The sequence below is a fragment of the Leptosomus discolor genome, chromosome 13 (genome assembly GCF_034619465.1).
Source record: "Leptosomus discolor isolate bLepDis1 chromosome 13, bLepDis1.hap2, whole genome shotgun sequence".
Classification (NCBI taxonomy): domain Eukaryota; kingdom Metazoa; phylum Chordata; class Aves; order Leptosomiformes; family Leptosomidae; genus Leptosomus; species Leptosomus discolor.
Window position 1 is genome coordinate 3,322,540 of NC_141403.1, and position 23,183 is coordinate 3,345,722.

The following is a 23,183-nucleotide window of genomic DNA, read 5'->3' on the forward strand; positions in this document are numbered from 1 at the left end:
ACAGTATTGTTCATGAAAGTATAATTTTCAGTTAGGTGAAGGGAAGTGAGGACTGAGACACAGAGTCTGCCTCAGCGAAACTGGGACTTGCTGTGCCAATAACCGCGGCTTGGACCAGGTTCAGGTGGAGACTGAATTCAAGAAGGGAATGAAACTGAAATGAACAGACAGGGATGGGCCAGGTCGGCTCAGAGGGGATGTGGGACTGTCATGGTTTGAGGCTGGGCCGGCCACTAACGAATGACAGACGCTCTCTACTAACACCTCTCCCCTCCCAAAAGGGAAAAGGAGAGAGAACAAGGGAGAGAGACTTTATGGTTTGGAAAAGAAAACTAAAACAGCTTTAATGGAACAATAACAATAAAAGAAAAGATAATAATAAGAATAAGGAAAATAATGAAATATATACAATATGTACAAATATATACAAAACCAATACCGAACCCAACTCCCCCCACCCTGATGACAATACGTCCCCACCACGCTGCAGGGCTGGCACTGGGGCAGTCCCAGGCTGGACTCGGCAGCAGACAGGGACGGGATGCAGGAGCTGGACTCAGGCACTGGATTCAGGGATGCACGGATCAGTCCTCCTCAGATGTCGGCCATCGAAGAAGAGCGAAGGGACGAGACCCTCGTGATCTCTCAGCTTTATACTGAATATGACGTATAGGGGATGGAATACTCTGTTGGTCAGGTTTGGGTCACCTGTCCAGTTCGCTCCTCCCTGTAGGTGCGACCTTTTTCACTCCCAGCACCCCAACACGCAGTACAAGATTTAGCAGTGACTTTGGTCGCCATAAGAACAAGTATAAGCCAGGGCCTCTCTGCACACCATTCCTTGGTACGAACTATAAACACCAGGCCTTATCACTGCTGGAGCAGTCACTGTCTGGAAAAACATGCTGCTGTTTCAGAAAGCGCCGTTAGTTAGAGGGGACTTAACTGAAAAGTTAAAGCACTAAACCAGAATTAGCTCTGATTTAGCCCAAACCAGGACAGGGAGAAAGGACCAGGACTGGAGGATGAGATGGTAAAATCTGTGAACGCAGCAGCACATAGTGATCCAGAGCCCCAAGTCCTGCACTCTTCACACTCCTCTGCTGTCAGCACAGCTGGGTGGAAACTCGTGCTGCTTACACCCCCTGGTTCCCAGGACACATAGCGTCCACTGTCATCAGCAACAGCCTGAATCCAAAGGGCAGAGATGCGTACAGCAGATCTACAAAGCCAACCTACCTGACGCACCGTTTCCCAGCATACCTTGAAACGGCAGCTTCCCCGCCAAGCCTATGAAAATGCTGAGGAGATGTGTGGTATTCAGAAGTCACGGACTGCCATTGTGAGAGGCTGCACTGCACATCTCCTCTGGCACCTCTCTGTTCAGTTACGGGTGTTAAACAGCTAACGGCGATACCTCCCAGCTGCCCATCCTGCTGAAGGTTCAGTCGCATCAACACCGGAGACCTGCAGAAGCTGCCACTGCAAGAAACATGCCTGCCCTTTCTTGTCCCAGGGCCCATCGCTCCTTGTGATGGCTGATGCATGCATGCAGCCAAGCAATAAACAAGCAAGAAATCGCGCTATTTTTTTAAGGTGCACTGAATTTAACCCAGAGGTGTTTCCCACTAAGCTTCCCTGCCTGGCCTCACGAACTGGAGTGAGCAGGACAGCGAGGCCATGAGAAGAAGGGCAGGACTGATGTATCAGCAGCCCCACCAGCTTGCATCAGCTTACCGTGGTTGTGAAACTACAACCTCAGCACATGATACCAAACCATTTAAATGGGCCAAATCCAGCATTTCTGTTGCCCTGTCCTTCTCACAGCCCAGGCAATCCAGGCCCCACTTCATCCCAGCACAGCCTCTCCTCGGCACCCCTCAGTGAGCCTTTCAAAGCAATAATGTGGTGAAAAAATTACACAGAAAACAAGAGAGTATATTTTCATTTCACTTTAATGCCCTGAGCAGGCTCACTCAGGAGTCAAATGAGTTCCAGTGCTGACATGAAGGAGGAGACAAGACCGTGGGACGGGGATTGGGTGAAAAGGAACTTGAAAGAACAGCAACAGCTTCACCTACCCTATGGCCACAGCCCCCGCGCATGGGATGCAGACACCCTATGAATGAAGCAGGTAACAGGGAGCAAGACCACTGACTGCAAGAGGTTGCTTCACCTCTGGAAGGTGCGTAGGGAGAGGCTGGGGGCTGCAGGAGCAGACGGGATTTCTCACAGCCACGGCAGCTGTGCCCGGAGCTGGAAGATGAGATCCTGTCCCCACCTTTGCCACACAATTTTACTGCAGTGCTAGACATGTCCCTTAAGCTAATTTTTTCCACAGCTACCTGTTTCCCCTGTTCTGAGAACGCTAATTATGTGTGCTTCATTTTCGGAGAGCTTGATCTGATCCCTATGTCTGATACGCAGGAGCGCTCTGTGCTCACTGTTTAACTCAAGTAGGTGGGAGAGGCAGTTTGGAAAGCATGGTCTCGGGGGTCTTGAAATGAGCATCCCAAAACAAAGGATACCCTTGACTTCAACCTCATTACACCTCTGTTCCTCATCTGCAAAACGGGAATGATGACAGACTACGCTCCTCACAAAGCGGATGGTGTGAAAATACCACAACAAATGCCAACGAAGCAGCTGGACCCTGTTGTTGTGAAGTCTGTGAAGGAAACCTTGTGAATAAATTCTGTCTTCGGAAGAAGATTTCAGTAGCGTGTGACAGACAGGATCTACTTGCTGAACAACAGAGAAGGAATACTGTGAGCAGAAATTCAGCACGGTCCCTTCTGCGCACTGACACGTGACAAGGAATAGTGTGTGATACCATTAGAGATTCTATCTCAACGCTTATGCAAACAGAGGGCAAATTAAGGTTGCAGAAGCAGTTTCATTCTCACATTCCCTAACTCCGGAGGGCTTGGTATCGCCGTCTGTCTAATGCTCTTCTCAAGCTTGGCGCCAGTCCCCGGCATGTGACCCACCCCAGGTCCGACAGGCAGCTGACGCCCTCCTCACCCTGCAGCTGCTTCAGCATCTCCCAGTCACCCACGTAGGAGCTGTGGAGTCCAAGTCTACCCAGCCCATGGCCGGAGTTGCAGGAGCCCTCCTCCTCCTCTTCCTCCTCCTCCTCCTCCTCCTCCTCCTCCTCCTGCCGCATTTCCTTCTCGCCGGCAGTTTGAGGCGAAGCCACTAGATGGGGTGCGGTGTGCTCGGCTCCCCCTCCCCTGGGAGAGGCACTTCAATCATCTTTTGGCTTCAGGTTTTGCAGCCAACCAAAAAACAAAGGGGTGAAACGGCAGCACAAAAAAAGACATAGCCAGCTTCCTCCCAAGCAGTGAACTTCTGCTTGTTCCTCGTGTTCGGTGTGAAAGGGAAGAAATCAAACGGAGTACACAAACCCCGGCGAACGCCGGGCGCATCCATCCTGGCGGATGCTGAGCCCCACTGGCTCCCGCTGCCTGCAAGGGGCACGGCGGGTGCTCAGGCTTTGGCACGGTTATCAGTCATACCTGCTTTGCCTCGTCTTGTCTCAGCTCTCCGAACCCAGACTGCGCGAGGATCAGTCAGCGATTCCCGCTGGCAGTCCACACACATCTGCTTTTCTACTCCACGCGCCAGTCCCAGTGAAATATAGCGGGCACAGTTCCCTTCCCCGCCAACACGCCGCCAAATCTCTCTCTTAATAATCATCTGGAAGCTGGGTAAAGCAACATCCTCGCTTTTGACAAAGAGCGTGCTTCCTCATTACGGGGGTAAGGAAGGGGAAAGAGGACGTGAGGAAACTGTGATGCAAAAAAAAAAACCCTACGGAATTAAAGGGGAAAAAAGAATCCTTTCTAAAATAGTCACTCCTTCCCAATGGAAAGACAGTACTTTACTCAATGTTAATCCCAAACTGAACTGCACAAAGCTGGCCAGATTACAGCTCTCTTCTTGTCTCCCTGAGGAGCAATTTTTTGGGGAAGGCACGCAAAGCTGAAGCCTGCCTATTCCATCAGGAATGTGGGAAAGGGACTGGTATGTACCTGCATATGCACCGCTGCCAAATTACAGCTTCTCTCACTCTTTCCCAACTGCTCACAAGAACTGTCTCTCTCAAGGCATCATCCATCCCAGTAAAACTACTTAGTATTATACCTGTATCTAAAATATAGCCAAGCACTCCTTCCCAACATCCAGCTTCTTCCAGCCTTCTACGAAAACACAGATATCCTAGATCCCCTACACAGCACCTTCCCATGACCCGGCCCAGCCTTGCAAGCTCCTGCAGTCTCTTCTCGTTCTTCATGTTCAAGAGAAGGAGAGCAGAAAGCCAGGAGCATTTTGATGTCAGCCTTTTAGTCTTCTTTTGTGGTATGGGTAGAGAAAGTCCCCCTCCCGCTCAGCAGAGGAAGACGACCTGAGGGCAGCTGCTGGGGATGCTCCTAAGAAGGAGCAGCAGCACTGACCTGGCAAAACACACTCCTCTTTAGCCCAGCAACGGGCTAACTTGCATTTTGCAGCCTGTCACAGCACAGGCCTATATCCCTGCTACTGTCTCAAAAGTCATCTTGGAAGAGCCACGCACAGGGGTAACAGCCAAGCGGCAACGCAGGACCCGATTCGGCAGGATCACACCTAGCTGTGAACTGGGAGGCGAGCACGGGCAGACGGATTTGTGCTGCCCAACAGTACGTCCCGTCACATACCCTGAAGGGTGAAAACTCATCTCAACCTTCATTCCTGATGAATTTGGATTTTCACAAAAAGAAACACAAAGAAACAGATGAAAAGAATGTGGCAGAAAAAGAAACACAAACGAAAGAAAAAGTGCACTTGAGGAGCTCTTTTTCTAATTCGTTGCAAAAACGCTGACAAAATGCACAGTGCATCATTAACGGACAGTAACACAGACCGACCCTGTCTGAGAAGTTTGCAGTCTTCCTATGAATTAACAAAGACAGAATATAATCCCAAATGCAGTGCATCATATATATTCATATGGACGCTGCTGATCCACATCTGACTAAAATAAATGTATTTTTACACAAATTAGGTTACCACTGATACAAACATTTTTGATTCATACTGCAGAGCACGAACAGACGATCTACGCGATTGCTTTGGTTTAGCACTGTGCTTGTGAAAGCCACCACATATCAGCTGGGCCGCAGTAATTGCTTCTGGTCTCTTACGATTAGAAAAAGCCCTGATTAGATTGTTTAAAAGAGCACATTTTACCTTACATTTGTAACCACCTAGGAACATGAGTACCAGCAGGCATTGTGGCTCAACTAACGGATGCTACCTTGGAGAAAAATAGACGAGCTGGATCTCTTGCAGTCCTTTGATCATAACAAAATTACAAAAGATTTAGACTCAAAAAAATTCCACAGATGACAAACAAACAATAAGAGCAACTACTTGCAAAATGAGCTGGTGAAACCAGCCTGCTCCTTATGCCCGTGTACCTCATTTACACAGTACAAACCCACTGAAATCTTGCACTGACTATACACAGCCCCAAGAAGCAGCGTGGCGTTTTTATCAGAGAAATACTTCTGTTAAAATTCTGTAGAGTCCTTAAAGCCGAACTTTAGACATTGAGTCTGCCAGGACAGCTCCATATGATCAGCAGTATGTAGGCTTCCAAAGGGTAAGTCCTCTGATTTATTTTGTTTTCCGACATGAAGAAGTACTCTTTGGTGTTCTGCAATACGTGGAACCTCTGAAAATAAAACATGTTTGGGACACTGGCTGACATCCACGTCACTGGAGGTTCACAAATAACGCTCATTCCTATTGCAGCACCAGGCTGCATAAGCATAGTTTAATAAACATGAATACTAAGCATTTTTGCAAAAATCTTGTCTCCAAATCACATCACAAATCTTGTGAGCTTAGTTATTTGCTCTCTACTCTACAGTACAAGTGCTGATAACCCAAAATATTTTCAAAATTTACAATCCAAACCACCAATCCAAGACATTACATATGCTTGATGCCCCTTCAATTTACTTTCTTCAATTTACTTTCAATTTACTTTTAATTTTCAACCACAAGATCAAAACCTCCCATTAAAAAAATAATCAGTTGAATCACAAAGCTTTGTCTTAATACACTAAATGTGCAAGATCAGAGATAAAATTATTGGCAACACCGCTAATGCAACTCTGCAGCAACTTCCCCGCAATACTCAGAATTAGGTACTCAGGCTTCATTTAGGCACATGACCAAGGGCAGCATTATTGTTGTGCTCCGAGGGGACAGTCCCAGGGCAGAACTGTGAGTACCAAAACGGTTACAGCACGGTATAGCGATACCTGAACTAACTTCATGCTACTGACTTAACCCCAACTGGTGTACTCTCAGATTCTCTTTTGTTTTAAAGGTCCCCGTTGGTCCAGGGCCCGAGTTCAGCAGGCGCTGTGTCCACTGGCGGCAGGAAAGAACGTGTTGAAAAGGCACACAGAAATGATCAACAACTGGGTAAATCAAACACTTCTTTCCAGATTTTTAGTATCTGTCTGCGGGTTGCTCCAGCGGACAACCACAAATAATCTTTAAGTAGAATGGACATTAAATTTGTAATAGATTTCATCCAGAGATTTCATGGACTTGTAAGAATTTGGTCCACGCAGTTCACTTTTTTTTTTTACCTCTAACAGCACAGACTCTCCTTTCCTTGTGTTCTTTTTCCTGGGACACTTGCACAACATTTTTGCACCAGCCTCTGGAGCCCACCCAGGACCCAGTGGGCAGCTCTGCCATCCGCCCTCCTTGTCCAACTCCTCAACCCCCAGCGAACCCAAACCAGCCACTCCTTCACCCTGCCTGCACCCTCCATGGGGTTCCTCACACCCAGAACTGGTGGGCCATCGTTGTTACTCTTCCAGTACTTCGGTGCTACCTCTACAGCCTTGCTTTTGTGAAGAGGAAGACGCTTTCCGTGTGCGGCTTCAGCACCCCGCTGCTACGTAACCCCCACGGCACCCCGCAAAGCCTGCGAGCCTCAGGGGCAACACCGAGCGCTCACGAACACTTTTTGGGTACTGTAAAAAGGTAATTGGTGACTTCAGGAGCAGAGACAAGTAACTGTGATGTTGTACGGTTAAATGGCCCGCCCTGGAAGAATTTTTTTGGTGTGAAAATCATTAGAGGGTGATAGATCAATAGAAGTTTTCTGTATAAATACATTTTCTCCTGAAACAGCGAGTTTAGCATCATTCACACAAATCCTTCTATTATTTAAAGATGTATCTTCACTCCTGTTGAACACTACTGGTTTGTGCCATGTAACGCCAGAGGACTTTCCTCTAAGGAATTAGGTATTTTCTCTGAGGACGATGAATTATTTTCCAATATTGAAAGTTTCAAGCGAAAGCCCTTAGCGCTGTTTTACCTGGGGAAAACCCTTTTCCATGGCAGCCCTGCCTCCCTGAGAGGACGCCAGGCTGCTAAAATCAAGCAGCTGGAGTGAAGCCAAATCATGTCTTCAGGAAAAGGGACGCGACGTCAGGGCTTTATTGCTATTGTAAATCTTTGCAGTTAAGAAAAACCAAAGTTCTGAGCGCTGTAATGATCATTCCTTGGAGCTGCACTGGAGACAGCCCAAGAGTTGACAGGAGGACAGTGGCTCCCACCTTGCTGGGTGAAATGTGCCCCAGCGCAGAAAGCCCCTGAAACACCTTGCACGTTAACAAGACTGAAGTCGGAGGCTTGAGCACCGTATAAGCCCTTACAGGGGGCACCTCTGCCCTGGACATATCTTTCTTTCCTGCAGCTGAAGTTAATGGGAGCCAGTAAATGTCCAGCTGATTCCAGCAGTTGTGATTCTGCTGAATAAAACAAAGTTTAAACGAGCTTATGCAGATGGTAACGCACCTGGGAGACAAGGACTGCGCAGGGACTAGCCAGAAGGCTGGGATTTGGACACCACCGATCATCCAGCTCTGTGCTACTGGCTGCCACAGTGCTTAAAATAACTGTAGTTCTCTGGAGAGAGTATATAGATAAACTCTGTCTTATGTTAATGCACCGTCATATAGAGTTGTTTACAGGCAGTACTTAGTAAAGTACTTAAGCATGTACTTAAACACACTGCTGAACATCAGTGTGATTAATACTTTGCTGAATTACAGATATGATACGAATACATTTTTCTGCTGTTGTAATTTTTCATTATATACACTTATAGCTGGTCATAAGGATTTTCCTTCAGTTTTGTATCCAGCAAATAAGTTAATTTGGGAGTCAAATTCTGCCTTAGTTATGCCGCACAACGCCTTTCGCATGCATGAGGGCAGAAGACTGCTCCATGACCTTTAATTGGACCACTTTTTTGTTAGTCTTTAACAATTCATCAAGGAAAAAAAAAATCTTGCTTTCTGATCTGGCAGCTCTTTGACATTCCTTTCATGTCGTTTCAATCAGAAAAGTATCTTTTACTTACAGTATGTATGCTTGTTACGGCTCTGCACATACAGCAGCTGTAACTCTTGACCAGCAAGCAAGCAGCTGCTGGCGAGCACAGATCAGAGCCGTAGACTCTGTTCTTCTTGGCGTAAAACTGGGGGGGGGGGGGTAGGGAGGGGAAGAGAAGAAACACGGCTCTTACATCACTTACCATGGTAATTCTATTTAAATCTATTTTAATGATTTCTAATAACATAATTTGCCAAAGCTCCCCACCTGAAAGTGATGCAAGTGCATCGCGCTCTCAATTTTTTCCTTACCTGCTTAACCCAAGGGGGAGTCTTTACCACCTCCTAGTTTCAAGTTTTGGAGTCAAACCTTTTATTTTTCCTCTTTTTTTTTTCTTCTTTTTTTAAAAAATAATCAGAACTCCAAGCATCGGCCTATCTGTGTACATTACGGTGCTGGTTATCGTCATCACTGCAAAACTGCCACTTCACTTGCATTTATCTAGTTTTGACTCACAAGGAAACAAGCATGATTTAACAGTTGCAGCTGTAGCCATCTGAGTTGAAAACTTTTTCCCCCCCTAAATTAAAGCTAAATCGTGTGCATTAAATACAGTATCTACTCGTAACAAAATGGGAAATTTAAAAATGATTCAGTCACAGATAATTTGTTACGGAAAACGACAAGCTCACATCAGCACTGGAAGCTCTGGGTGTCTGCCGAGCTCAGCGAGCGTCCGGGTAGGCTGACTCAGGTTCACAGGTAACAGAAAAGATCCCAATTCCCTTTCGCTGCCCCTCTTGCCAGCTCCCAGGAAGCCCAAGTGGGGGCGTTTCTGGTGCCAAACGGCTGAGCTCGCTCCCACGCCCCACGCGCTTCACACGGAGGCAGGTTAGCTGGAAACCAGCCGCCCCCTCCGTGCCAAAAATACAGCCCGGCTTATTTCACACGCTGCTCCCCGCGGGTGCTACAGACAATCCCAGCCCACGCTGGGCTTTCGCCACTCGCCCCAGCCCACTGACCCCCACCTGCTCAGGCCTCGTACCCCCGAACGCTCTCGTGACGTGACTTTCCGCGCTCGACACCCCGCCTCGGTGTCCCGCTTGTCCTGGGTTACAGTGTAAAATGTGCTAAAAGAAAAAAATATATTCTATTACCATCTTCAGGAGCTGTTGAGACGAGGTGGGGCGGTGCTCCCTGCCTCCCCCCTCTGGACTATCTCCTGTCCATGGGCACAACAATGCCTTATCGCCTGACCCATCGGTAACTCCCTCCTGGGCTATCTCCTGTTCATGGCCCATCAAGGAACTGCCTCACGACTCCCCATCCCATGGTGAGATGCTCCGCCCGGGGGGAAGGAGCCAAGCAGTCCATGCCAAATAAAAACGGAGATCTCCAACACCCTAGCAGCCTTCTTCCACTGGATTCCCAGAGGAGCTTTTCCCCCCACTGGAGTTCCAGAGGACAAGAGCTACCTACCTACCACTGGACCTTCGGAGGAAGACCAGACTCTTTTACCTGATTGCTGCTTCCACAGAACTACACCCATCGCTTCAGGAGGACTGCAGCCAGCATCTTATCGGACTGCTACTGCCACCCTAACAGGGGGTCAGGTTGTATTCCTGACTCTGTCAGTGTAAACCAGTGGGTTGTTTGTTTTTCCCTGCCTTGTGTTATATATATATATATATTAGTAAAGAACTGTTATTCCTATTCCCCATATCTTTGCCTGAAGGCCCGTTAATTTCAAAATTATAATAATTTGGAGGGAAGGGGGTTGCACTTTCCATTTCAAGGGAGGCTCCTGCCTTCCTCCACAGACACCTGTCTTTTCAAACCAAGACACCGCTATAACCAGACTGCTCCGGGAGAGCGACGGCACCTCCCACCCCTTCACGCACATGAACGTCAGGGCACTCCCAAGAGCAGGAGGATCCCGAGGGCAGCAGCGGAGGAGGCGCAGGCGGAGGTCCGGAGGCACCCTGCGCCACGGCCGGAGGGTGGCCTGAGCCCTGAGCAGGAGCCCCGGGACCCAAGGCAAGGCCCCCACGAAGCCAGCAGAGCGATTCTCCCGGGCAGCTCTCGGGGGGGCCTCAAAGTCATCGGCTTTTTTGACCCCCGAGGTGATCTGTTCACAAGCAGAGGGGGCACAGTCACGGGGCAAGGTGGGGTAGCTCGTACTGCAGCTGCCTCTGCTGCTCCTACCCGGCAAATACTAGAGGACATCACCTGCCTAGATTGACGGGAAGGCATATGTTAAAGCAATTAATTTATTTGCCCGAAAAGACTGAAGCCAGGCCAGGATTTGTACCTTTCCTAGTGCTCCGTCTGATCTTAAGCAATGGGATTTCCACCCTTTCCCATGGGAGATTGTTCCACAACCTAATAGATCTCAATGTCAGGAAGTTTTTTCCTGATATTCAGCCATAATTCACATCCATGAATTACGAGCTACTGTCGACATCACACCCATTGAGGCATTCCTAGAGCCTGCTTCATTTAAAATTATATGCTCTAGTTATGCAGGGTTTCTGTGTACTAGGGCAAAATGCTTTTTCTGCAGGTTAATTCATTACTATTCAATTTGTTAACACTTTTTTTCTCGGTGTGAACAGTCATTCTGCAGTTGCATACCCTACAGTAAGTAGCACAATCCCCATTTGGGGAGTAGAACCACAATATATAAATATGACAAAACAACATACCAAAACCCATCCCTGTAAAGACGTATTAGTCTGTTCCTGCAGATACTTACTCCAGCATTCAGTTAAATGAAAGCAGTAGCTCATACAACACCTGGTGTGAGACAGAAAGGTTAGAAAAAACCACTCTCAAATCCCTAACAATTTTTATTTCTGTCTTAAACAGAGGGAAGGTCCAGCAGTAGGGGGGCAGGTAGGGCAGGGGGAAGGGATGGGGAAGGAAAGGGAGAAAGAAACTTTATCGAGCTGTGAGAAAATAGAGGAAAATTGAAAACAGAACGACTTCCTACAAACAATGAGCCACCACAACACAATCAGGACACACAACAGCAAATCAAGTTGAGGATGCAAAATGTGCACCTCTTGCCATTAACAGCACTTACAAAACTGAGGAAGCTAAAGCAGGCTTCTCACATCTGTATTGCAAATAGTCGTGCACAAAACGCTTCTTGGAAGGAAACTGCCTTTTGTTTTAGGAACAGTTGAGAGGAGAAAATTTCTAAACCGTGTTTCAATTTCTCAAAAAAGTCTGAGGATTTCTACGAGGATTTTTTATGATTACATTTTGCCCAGCTAGCGGTGCTTTGCCGTCCTGTTTGCAACCCGTCTGTACATAAATAAAACATCACATTAGATACTGAAAAAGGGGAATGCTTTCTGAAGTAAGCAACCAGAAACACAGCAAAGTTCATTTTCATCTCCATACATGCCTAGCTCCTATTAATGCTACATAAATCCCAGAGCAACTAGATAAGAATAAACACATACATTTTACCCAAAATCATCTAGGAAACAGAAAGTCATGTTTGCAGCGAGCACTAAATTCACACAATGCCACCTAATTTTGCATGGAAGTTATTGCAGATGGCTGCTTTTTTAGAGACAGTGGGCAAACAGTATTAAGAGACCTACACAAACAGATCTGGTGAGAACATTTTTGACAGTATTTCCTTTCGCTGGGAATTATGTGACTTACTGAAATCTCTGTCTAGCCAGGTGAGACACTTGCTTTGGACAGAGGACAGGACAATGCAGCTCCGAGTTCCTACTGCACTAGGATATGCGTGGTCATAGCAGGCACACCATGCCCATAGGCTGAGATGACTCGAAATGTTGCAGATCCTTTAGGACTGCATTAAGCCCAAGTATCTATGCCCTGTTGCTCGCCTGGGTTTACCAGTGAAGTCATGGCAACTCGTTACTTGCAGCTACGCAGCTTCTGGTTTGCAGTCAGCCTTGCAAAACTGGACAAAACTGCCTTTGGTGGGGCTGTGAAACACCCATTGGGACACATATGAGGGATTTGTAAGTTAATAATTCGTACTCTGACTTGAGCAAAGCAGGGACTCGAACCTCAACTGCCTGCCTCTTCCCCACCCCACGAGAGCTGTTGAGACGAGAAGGGACATTCTGATACAGCACTGGTTTTGCAAAAATATTTGAAGGAATTTGTTTTCATTTTGTCTTGGATCAAAGCTGTACAAGTCGCTGCAAAATGGAATGGTCATCCTCAAGCCATCTGTAGAGACACAGAAGTCAAGTTGAAAGATGAGGTACAAAAAGGTAAGTTCTGTGATCGAGGAGGAAGGTTTTGAGTCAAAGGTTTTGATGTACTTGCAAGGAGCGGCACCTCCAGGAACCAGCAGCTTTCTTTGCAAGACGTCTCCACAGAATCCTGACATCAACATCTGCTGTGGAAATGGCACAGATCATCCGGTAACTCGCCTGTCTTCCACCTGCTGCCTTCTTACGTGGGGCCACCCACAGCTCAGCTCCACACTGTCTCAGTCCCCTGCCTACCGATGTCTCGGCACAGGGCTGTGCCTTGCTCTCTTGTCCCACTCAGGTTTTCACCAGAAACGGTCCTGGCTGAGCAGAGGCAGGGAACAGGACATTTGGGTAACGCTTCTGGACTCAACCTGAAAGTAACCGTTTGCTGGCCGAGCTCTGAGGATGAAAATGAACAGCCTGGTTTCCAGAGAGGTGGCTGTTCACAAGTCCATAACAAAGGGCAGAAAGTAGCCAAGAGAAGCTGAAAGACGACTGAGGGCTTCAGCACAAAGAGAATGAATGCAGTGATGAGACTGGCCATTTCAAAGACACAAGAGATACAGGGACTGCGAATACAGGAAGAGAAAGCTATCCAGAAACTACAGTACATCACACTCATAAATAAGAGGGGACTATGCAGAACAATCTGCTTTATAAATAAGCAGAAAGTCTCAACTGAATTGAATAAAAAAAAAAAGTAATTAATTTACTTACACTAGCCCTTAATTCTCTGAGGAAAGTGAATGCGTTGCTTGGTCAAGCCAGGCACAGAGGACAGAGGTTATCACAAAAGACAACACAGTCAAGTAACACCTGTGCAAAAGCAGAAGCTATAACATCATCATCAAAAAGAAAAATGCACAGAAAGAGAGCTGACATTTCTTGAAAGTTATCTCAAATGGTAGTGCAGAAGAAAACAATATTTAAGGCACAGATAATACAGCATTCATGGTGAGAACATGCTACATATTCACTCATCCTTGGAGCCCTGTCTTGCTCTTAGATATGTAGGTGTACACCATTAATGGCACTTGCGTGGTCAAATTTCCACGCATTATCTTCAGAATGGGAGTTGTGGCGAGCCTCTAGTATGTCACATGTGAAAGAAAATACTCTTCACTATACTTCTGTTTCTCACTTCTAGATTCTCACTTCCCTGTATGTGTAAAGCGTGTGGCTTTACACATAATGTGTCTGACCACATTGAATTAACCTCCTAAACCCAGGCTTAAAGTTGTATAGTCATACTGGTCAGTCAACTTTTCTGTGTATGAATCTCTCTTCTTCTGTATTTTCCTGGTTTTGAACCTTTTAAAAGGGGCTAAATATAAGAATGGAAAACATAGATGGAATTTATGTTTAAAATGAGCTTTTAATGCAATCAGTGTGTTTATTTAAGAAAGAGGACACATATGAGCATGTGCGTACTCGTACATGTACTTGTACAACTTCTGCGTCCATCTACCACATTTCTTAAACCTGTCTAGTGGATAAGATCAAGACTTCTGCCTCAGCAAGATGCTAATGCTTGCTCAAGCTTTTCAGTGTAGTGCTGAAACCATCCTCGACACAGCACTGAAGCAGTAACTGCAGCGTCCCCGACTGCTGGATAAATGGAGTAAGAGAGATGAAATTCATCAGGGCTGCCAAGAAGTGTTCATCAAGACACATTTTTGATTAACGTAAGCGGGCGCTATTCTCACAAGTGACAAAAAAAAGGGGAAGAAATTGCAACTGGCACGTGAAAAGAGATTTAACCTGTCCAGCTGAGTCCACTCACTTTTTGCAAACGCCACTTCTTTTATTCAGGTACCACTTGACTGGGGGTAAATTGAAGGAGGAAACCTTTGCTTCTAACACACTACCATTCTTCTAAAAAAGTAAAAGCTCTACAGTGGGTGAATGTGTTTACATAAAAGACCCAACATTTCCAAAGGCACAGTACGTGCCAGGCATCTAGTGGTACTTAAATTGACATTTATGCCTTTGAAAATTTCTCCCAAGATCCTCTGATGCGAGCATATAAATCGTACTGTCTTGGAAGTACCCAACTTGGAAAAGATAAAACTGGATAAAGCACTCCAACACACGAAGGACCGAAAAACTCTTAGTGACTCCAAAGTTGTTTCAGAAAAACAGAGGAGCAGGACTTCTGTTACTAATTTGCCCAGGAAGGTCAAAGTATCATTCTGTATAGGAAAGGCTGACACAACTGAGCGTCACAGAGTTGCCAAACAGAGGAAGAAATTCAACCTATTGCAGCAGAATCAATATAGGCTGGGGAGTGGAGTGACCCACGTCCTCTGACACTGACTACGCTACATAGCAAACCATTCTACCTCACTTTTACTCGACTCCTCTGTGGGCAAAATGCACAAATATTGATGCTGAAAGGGTTTCCAGAACCACCAGTATGCCTAAGTGCTGGCTGACACTCGAAGTGTCACTGAAGACAGCAGCCTGCTGTACGGCAGGTATTCAAGGGAAATTTAAAAAGTCGGAACGGCAGAAATAAAAGGACGTTCTATTCAGACCAGATTAGCTGCCTCGTGAAAATGAAAGCACAGCCCACCCGGGGAAGGAAGGCGGCGGACCACCTTTATCAGAGCATCAGGGGTGAAAAGGTTGCCGGCTGCTTGTTGTGTTCAGCAAGTCAGAAGGAGACAAATAAATGACAACTCTTTGATATTGTGTGATTGCTGCTGGCATGAAGGAGAGACATGGAGAAGGAAATCAAAGTGCCTGATTCATTGTTTGTCTTCGCACACGGACCAACCACAGTGGACGTAAATATACCTAGCAAAGGGCAGGAAGGTCAAGATAACTAAAATAAGACCAAGGGATAACTAAGAAAAGAAGTCACCAGAAATGGGACACTGGTCACCCTGACTAAACTCTCCAGCCTGGTGACCTTCTGGACATTACCCCATCTTTCCCACCCAAACATATAGTCTGTATTATACTTTTCATTGGACAATGACATTGGCTTTTACATTGGATTAAAATCCAAACCCCGTGCAATACCTAAGCCTAAATGCATTATTGCCCATACATGTATTTGCCACTAGTTTGAAACCCACTGAATCCTCTCTGTGGTTTATGCAGACGACGTGGTTAGCTAGGGAGGCTAAGGAATGTTCCAATTAGCATCTAACCGAAAAACAAAGTACCGATATGAAAGAAAGGTCTGCTGCAGCTGCAGCTTCACATGGATGGAACACATCATGTAAGAGTTCAGTAACATTTCCAACATTTTACCCTTTAGTGCTTTAGAGAAAAAGGAATTCTGCATTGAAAGGAGGATTCTCTGTATACCTAGAAACCTGTAAGACACCATTTCCCTCCTACTCATTGCTTCTAATCAGATAGATGGATACATTGCCATGGAAAAAAATACAAAAAAAAAAAAAACAACCCAAAATCTAAAACAATGACTGCATCATTTTTATTTATTTCTTGCATTCTCTGTTCATGTAGCAAGAAATTTAATTCCAGTTGGATCAGTCTCTTGTGATATTTTTTTTCTGTCATTTAATATATTTTTTAAATGCTTAGTGGCATTATGACAGAAAAGCATGTATTTTTTGCCCTGGTTTATAGCCATCATCCTTACCATTACAACAAGACAAAAGCATTAAAGTAAAATTAATCATGTCAAAAGATTTTAGCAAAAAACAAGGGAGACCATGCATAAAGCATCGCTTTGTCTAGTGTGAAGTCACGCTCTGATTAAAAACATATAATGAAAGTGAAAGTAATACATCATTGCCTTAGCAGTAGGGTTTTTGGGAGAGCTATGCAATTCTGAACACAGAAAATCTTTATAGGCTCTAGATTTTGAAACTTGCAACTATTACAGAATAATTCTAACAAACAAAACACTGTTTCACTTCCTTAAAGTTTAATTAATCTTAAACATTGCAGTTAAAACAACCAACCAAAGGAGTTCTAGATTAAACAAGGACTCCTGGCAGGACTGTAGCCAGCAATTAAAACTGAAGCAGCAGTGGCTGGTTCTGAGCAGTGAGGCATGAGGTGGTGACACAGAGACCCCCCCACTGCCCCACATCCAGTAAGCCGTTAGGAAGACTGTGAAATACCGTGGAATAATGAAACCCCATTAACAGAGCAGAACTTTTGCTGTTACTATGGCCTGTCCAACACCCATCAGCCCTTCAGCTTGCGTCACTGGGCAGCGGCAGCCTGTTGCTGCTACAGGGCGTAGGTAGCACCCAGTTAAAAAAATGAACTGGTGTTTGTGCACGTGTCGGCAAGCCTGTAAAGAAACCACCCAGTGAAGATCTGCTTGCTGTGCTTTGCCATACAGTCTATAAAAGCTTCTACTTTGCTCAGGCATGACTGTGCAGTTAAGTAGTGTTTCAAATTAAAGAGCAATGTGCACATTATGAATCTCAGATTAGGACTGACCACATCAAGTAAAATTAGGTGGCAGAAAATGTTTGTAAAATGCCATTTACTTCCTCCTTTTTTTTTCTTTATTCTGTCTCTATTCTTTGTTGCCAACACAGAAAAAATAACTCTCTGAGGAATACCAGACAGGAAAAATACACAGTAATACTAGACTGTGAAAAATCTACTGATCCCTTGAGCCATAGCATTCTTGCCTATAGATGACGACATTAAAAATTGGAAATGGGTGCATGCTTCCCCTCCTCTTCTGGATCTATGAACAAGGCAAGTTGTGTCCTGATACCTTTAGAATTACTCCCATTAGTACTGATGCATTTGGTGCTTTGGGTAGCCAGGCAGAGAGAGGTGGGCAGTATCCCCTGCCAATAGATCTAGCCTTGTCGCAGGAACAAAATGAGATTGCTACTCTGCTGAGCTGTCATACTCGATAGCTTGTGCTGTTCCACCTGCCACTGCCTTCATAGCGCCAACTGCAGCGCCACAGCTCGCCTGCAGTCAGTAGTTTCTGGTGGCTGATCTTCTCCCGTTCCTTACACAAGGCAGGACACAGAGCCCTAAGCAAGTGAGTGGTTCCAACAGCCACTCTCCAGGCTGGAAAGGAGAAAGGCAACAGGCAAGCAGCTCCCTCTCAAACAGGTTTGCAGGCCCAGCTGAGTAACTTCTGGGGCTCCTCTCAGTGGAGGGTTCTGTCTCCTCTCATCCATCTCCTCCTCAACGGCCCTGCCACTGCACCCAGGACTAAGTGTTTGCAAGCTTCTTTCCCACCTTCCCTACCCCTAAAATGCCACTGGCACAGAGAGCAGAAAACAAGTAACATAGGTGGGTTTGCAGGACGGAAAGGGGAATTTCTGTGCACATTTACATTGGATCAGTAAGCTTCTAACTGCAAAACCTGGCTTTTTGTTGCTGCGTGGGGGCATCTACTGGAGGGCAGAAGGTTAAAGAAAAGACTGTAAACGTTTGCTATTACAGGAGGAAATCAAACACACCTAAGGCGCTAATAAGACAGAACACACTCAAATACCAGACTACAAGAACTGAGATTCTTCCCATCACAGAACCTCCTGAGCAGGACATGCTGTGCCCCTGCTCACTAGGGAGCAAACTCCTTATTTGCACGGATGAGTTGGGGGTGAACTGCCACCTCAGGACTGACAGCACTGTCTAAACAAGTGAAAAACAAACCAGAAAAAAAAAAAAAATCTTCCTCTTTAGCGACTGATTGTACATCTCTGATAAGAATAAACAGACCAATTATTTTCCAAAACTGTGGACTGGGAGAGAGGTAAAAGGGTAAAGGAAAGAAATAAATGTACTTCTTCCCAAACTAGGAAAAGTCCATGAAAAATAAAGATAGACAATGTCCTTAAATTCCCAGACACTGTATATGTCATAGTATGTTGATACAACCCCATGCCTGCACTGAACTATCACCATGTTATAAGGTGGTTAGTTCGTGGCCTGCCCTAAACCTGCTCGGTCTCAGTTCAAGTCCTCGCACTCCTATGCTGTAGAAGCCCTCCAGTGTTTTATGGAAAGGACTGGACAAAAGTTCTACTCCAACCTGTCCCCACTTCCCAGCCTCTCTTGTATTAAGTTAGAAAACAAAGCAGGGGATACTTGAAACTCGTATTTCAACTTTATTTAAAAAAATAATTATGGCTACCATCTGGTGAGTAGTAATAATACTTGCCAAGAAATCATGCTCGTTAACACCTAGCCTTTTTCAGCATGAAGACAAGCACTCTCCTCTGTGTTCCTTGAACATCAGTCCAGGCCAAGAGGGCATCCTTTTCCAGCAGGTTTTGTAAGAACAGGATTGCTCACGTCACGAGAGGGCTGTGTATTTGACAGCCGTTGTCTCAGCCAGCACTGAGACAGATCCTGGGACCTTCAGGACTTCCAGTGCTGAGCACCAAGTGCTTGAACATGAGTTAGGGAGGACGGTTAACAGATGCATTATCACAGCACAGAAGGTTATGTGCATTAATTAGAATAGCAAGAGAATTCTTGTTTACTATTTGTTAGAGGTAACACAGAAAAGACTACATTCTTTTCATCAAATTATGTCAAATTACTCGAAAACATCTCTCAACACCACCATAGATGGTGGCGTTATTCAAATACTAGCGATGGATTTTTAACCAGGTATCGTGCCTCTGGGTCTGGTTTCCCACAGTCTTGGAGACAGCATCACAGTGTAAGTAACCAAGACCTGAGTATATTTCATTTTCACAAAACCTGATGTTATCTATAGATAGGTACGATTCGGAATAAAGGTTTTTACTTTAATTCAGTGGAGAGTTCGGATCTTGAAGCAAGAGATCCATTCCTCCTGCCTCTCCTGGTGAGCCACTGGATTAGACACAACACATTCAAAAAACCTCAACGCTTCTGCGTTACGTAATATCACCGATTTTTTCACTGACTTATCATCTTTAGAATTTTCTTAGAAGTAGCATACAGAGGTATCATACCTCATTATTCTGAAAAATGTGAAGCACAGTATGTTCCCTACTGCAGACTCCAACGTACAGTTCGTACGACCTTTTGTAATTGCCATTCTCTCCACAACACCCTCAACTATCAGTCCAGGGCATCTATATCTAAGCAGTCTGTATGTTGCAGTACTTTGAGAAAGGGTCCCAAACTTCAATGGAAGAAAGCAATTTGCAAAGGCATCATTTCAAGCCCTGCATCATAGCAGTCTTTTAAATTCTTTTGTATCCTACCTGTGCATACCATATTAATGTGGATGTATCTCATTAAAGGGCTTTGGATAAGGGACGAAGAACAAAACTCTGTAAAACGTATTTTACCGGGGAAAAAATAGCAGGTCTATTAGGAAATCCAGGTTTTACCAGTTGTCCAGTTTTAGAAGCATGGCTTTGATTTACGGATCAAAATTGCTCATTTATTATTTTATCTATACTGCTTTGGGCAATTTTGACAGTTAAAATTTAGTTTTATTGACCAATGCAGCCAGTTTAGCCACAAGGGGACTAATGTACACACAGCCTGCTGCACTCAAGAAGCTATGATTTGATTCCATGACCAACTCAGACTGGGAATCGCAACCAACATAACAATAAGTTCTAAATCTCCATGCTCGAGGCAAAAATACTTACTCTAAAACACAATCAACCTTTAAAAGAAGGTGAGAAAGAATTTTGTGATAGGAGCCTCCATGCACTGTTTAATGTAGCTGATATATTCCACCAGTGCTTCTGTCAGCAATGGATGCAGAGCAGTACAGAGGAAACCTTTCTTTAATGATTGTGGACAACAGATAAAGCTGGAAGAAGGAAATGAAAATGCAAAAGAGAATCAAAGGTGTGCTCTAGTACTATGGCTTACCAGGGATCTGACTCTGAGAAAACCGTCTCGAACGCTGCCTTTTTTTTTTCCCCTAAACCAAATTTCATGCATATGTACATAAATATGCATGTACTCATGTTGCAGTATGAAAGACTTACAAGTTTACTTAAAAAACTTACTGGAATGATTTTAAGCCAATGTTAATTTAGGCCTATCCTATTATAAAATTAGCATCTTCTGCAATCTCAATTTATTGCTCCATTGTGAAGCCCCCTGTGATACATAAACAGATCTCTGAAGAGAAACAAATCAATAAAGTGTCTAATTTGATTAACCATGTTTTTAAATTCATCAAGACAACTGTACGAAAATAAACCACTTACTTGTCAGTATTTTCCACGTCTTCTTTTCATCATCATAATACTGAACCAAATTGCTGGGTAGCCGGTCAGGTCCGGGAGGCAATCCTCCAACCAATAACAGCATTTTCTTATTGGAACGAATTCTTCACCCAAAACAAGAGGAAAGATGAACAACCACATTACTGAGGAGTATTTTTAGTGGCAACAAAATCATAACCGTCAAAAGAATGTTCGCTGCTTGCAGTTTTCTATTTCATTTTTTGTGTTTCCTTCCCCAATCATGTCTCAACAATTTTTTGAACCAAGCAGAAAAATGATCAGAAAAGCTGCATATCTCTCTACTCATGCAATAATAAGCTTCCTTTATGCAATTTGTTAGAGGTTCATTCTAGAACGACCTTTTTCTTATATTATCCCTTTAAATCATCACTCTTTACAGCTGAATACACATGAAATGCTCTGGAGTTGTACTAAGGTTAAGCATTAAAGTTGCATGTCAAAAATCGTATTAGTCAAAATCATTATTATAAGCCATTCTACACTCAAAGAACCTTGAAAAAATTAAGGTTATGCAGAGAGTTTGTGAGCCAACTCTTTAATCACACACTGAACTTCAGATATATAGTTTAGTACAATTAGCAGCACTGGGCTAATGGTTATGGGTTAAATGCTACTTACAAGCACTTTTGTTTGTTTAATTTAGTCCAGACTCTTGCTTTCACTCTCCCCGCCGGCTCCCCCTCCTTCCCTCTGCTCCCCCCCTGTGCACCACTGGCTATAGCAACACCAATTGGTAAAAATGAGACTGTGATGTTGTTGTGAGCCTCCCCAGAGTGGAGCCCTGCCAATGCTTGCCACTGATCCAGCGGCATGAACCTGCTCAACTGTGCAAAGTCACTCTAATTCCCTCCCTCTGTTTTTCTACCTTCTCCCCCAGGGGGCAACCACTGAAAGGAGTGACTACCCACCCATCAAGAGCTGGCAATTCGCTGCTATTAACCGTGACCGTGATTCCCAATCTGCCTGGCAGTTCTTAAGAACAGGACTGCAATGTCTCATATGCAGTAAAAGCGGTTATCTGCACCCTGGCCTCCAACGCTCCACCTGATGAATGCACGATTTCTTTGCAACATTAAGGGATTTAGCACCATTGTAAGCGAAAAGGGGAGGGGAGGCCCAGACCCCCAGATGAGCCCTGATGCTTTAATAGTCACTTTGCATATAATTGAACTTTCATCAGTTATACTAAGCTTGGGTGTGATAACGCTGAAATAAAGGCCTATGCTCAAAAATGTTCCCATTAAGTAGGAAGGTGACGTAGCCCGGAGAAGATGCCTCGATATGAACGAACGTGCAGGGGGACCACCCATTCGATGGAGAGCACCCTGGCCCAACACCAACATTTTTCCAGCAGCCATCTCTGTGTCAGTCTGCAGCAAACGCTCCCGGCCAAGAAAGGCACAGAACGCCGCGAACCAAAGCCCACCGCCACCACAACGGCACGCGGCGGGGTCACACCACCGCCCAGGAGCTCCCATCTCACCAGTGCACGCCAGCAGCCGGTGCTTTACTACTGAGGCACACCAGCGGCTGAGCTCCACCTAGAAGGAGTGTTGGGGACCCACCCGTTTACAGTGGCATCAGGATTGCGTCCTCGCTTGAGAAGAACGGGCAAGATGAACTCGGTTGGGCTGTAGACACGCGCTACCCAAAAGGAACCTCCTTCAGGAAGGGAGCACACAGCTGAAGGCTTGAGCCACACGACGCTTGGGAATGAAACGGCTACCCAAAAGCCAACCGCAGATACATCTGTCACAAGGATGTCCAGGGAACGATCTGGCAGATGGCCTTGTTTGGTTTTAAATGGACTTAGGGCTCAGGGAAGGTCCTGAGTTGACAGCGGAGGAAACTAAACCCTCCCTGCAAGGGGCAGGAGCTACACCATGGGGGCAGTGACACAGTCCCACGCTGTCCTACCCCCCTGCTCTGCTCCCGACTCGCAGGGAGCCCCTGCTGTCCTTCATTCTTTCTGTCAAGTCAGCTTTTGACCTCTGTGCCGAACCTGCTACGTACTGTCCGATGATGACTGTTACCTGCCCAGCAGACTGGATCTGTGGAGAACATCGGGAACTGTCTCATGATCGCTGTGGGCACAGACTCCACTCAGCGAGACCAAGCTCTGAGGAAAGCTTTCATAAGCACTGCCAGCATCTCAAAGCGTTCAATCTCCGCGGTAAAGTTTTTAATGAGAGAACACTTGATAAAAACTATGCAACGCAGGAGTATGATAAACTATTTTTGGTATGAGTTAGGGATGACTGCACGCGTAACAAGTGGCGGAGCAAAGCAGAGCCATAAGTCAGTTATGCATGGCCATGCCTAACGATAGAGAATAAATTGTTTATTC

General features: G+C 45.4%; 1 protein-coding gene across 1 annotated transcript in view; it reads right to left on the reverse strand.

Moving 5' to 3' along the window:
* The window catches only part of KLHL14 (kelch like family member 14), a 46,673-nt gene extending 23,758 nt beyond the window's left edge, over window positions 1–22,915 (reverse strand). Inside the window, exons 1-3 of the mRNA XM_086472766.1 lie at window positions 22,850–22,915; window positions 22,178–22,377; window positions 20,798–20,919 (exon numbers count right to left, since the gene is read on the reverse strand). Coding sequence (XP_086328892.1) covers window positions 20,798–20,919; window positions 22,178–22,377; window positions 22,850–22,915 — 388 coding nt within the window. The remainder of the gene's footprint in view (window positions 1–20,797; window positions 20,920–22,177; window positions 22,378–22,849) is intronic.
* Between the last annotated feature and the right edge of the window lie 268 nt (window positions 22,916–23,183).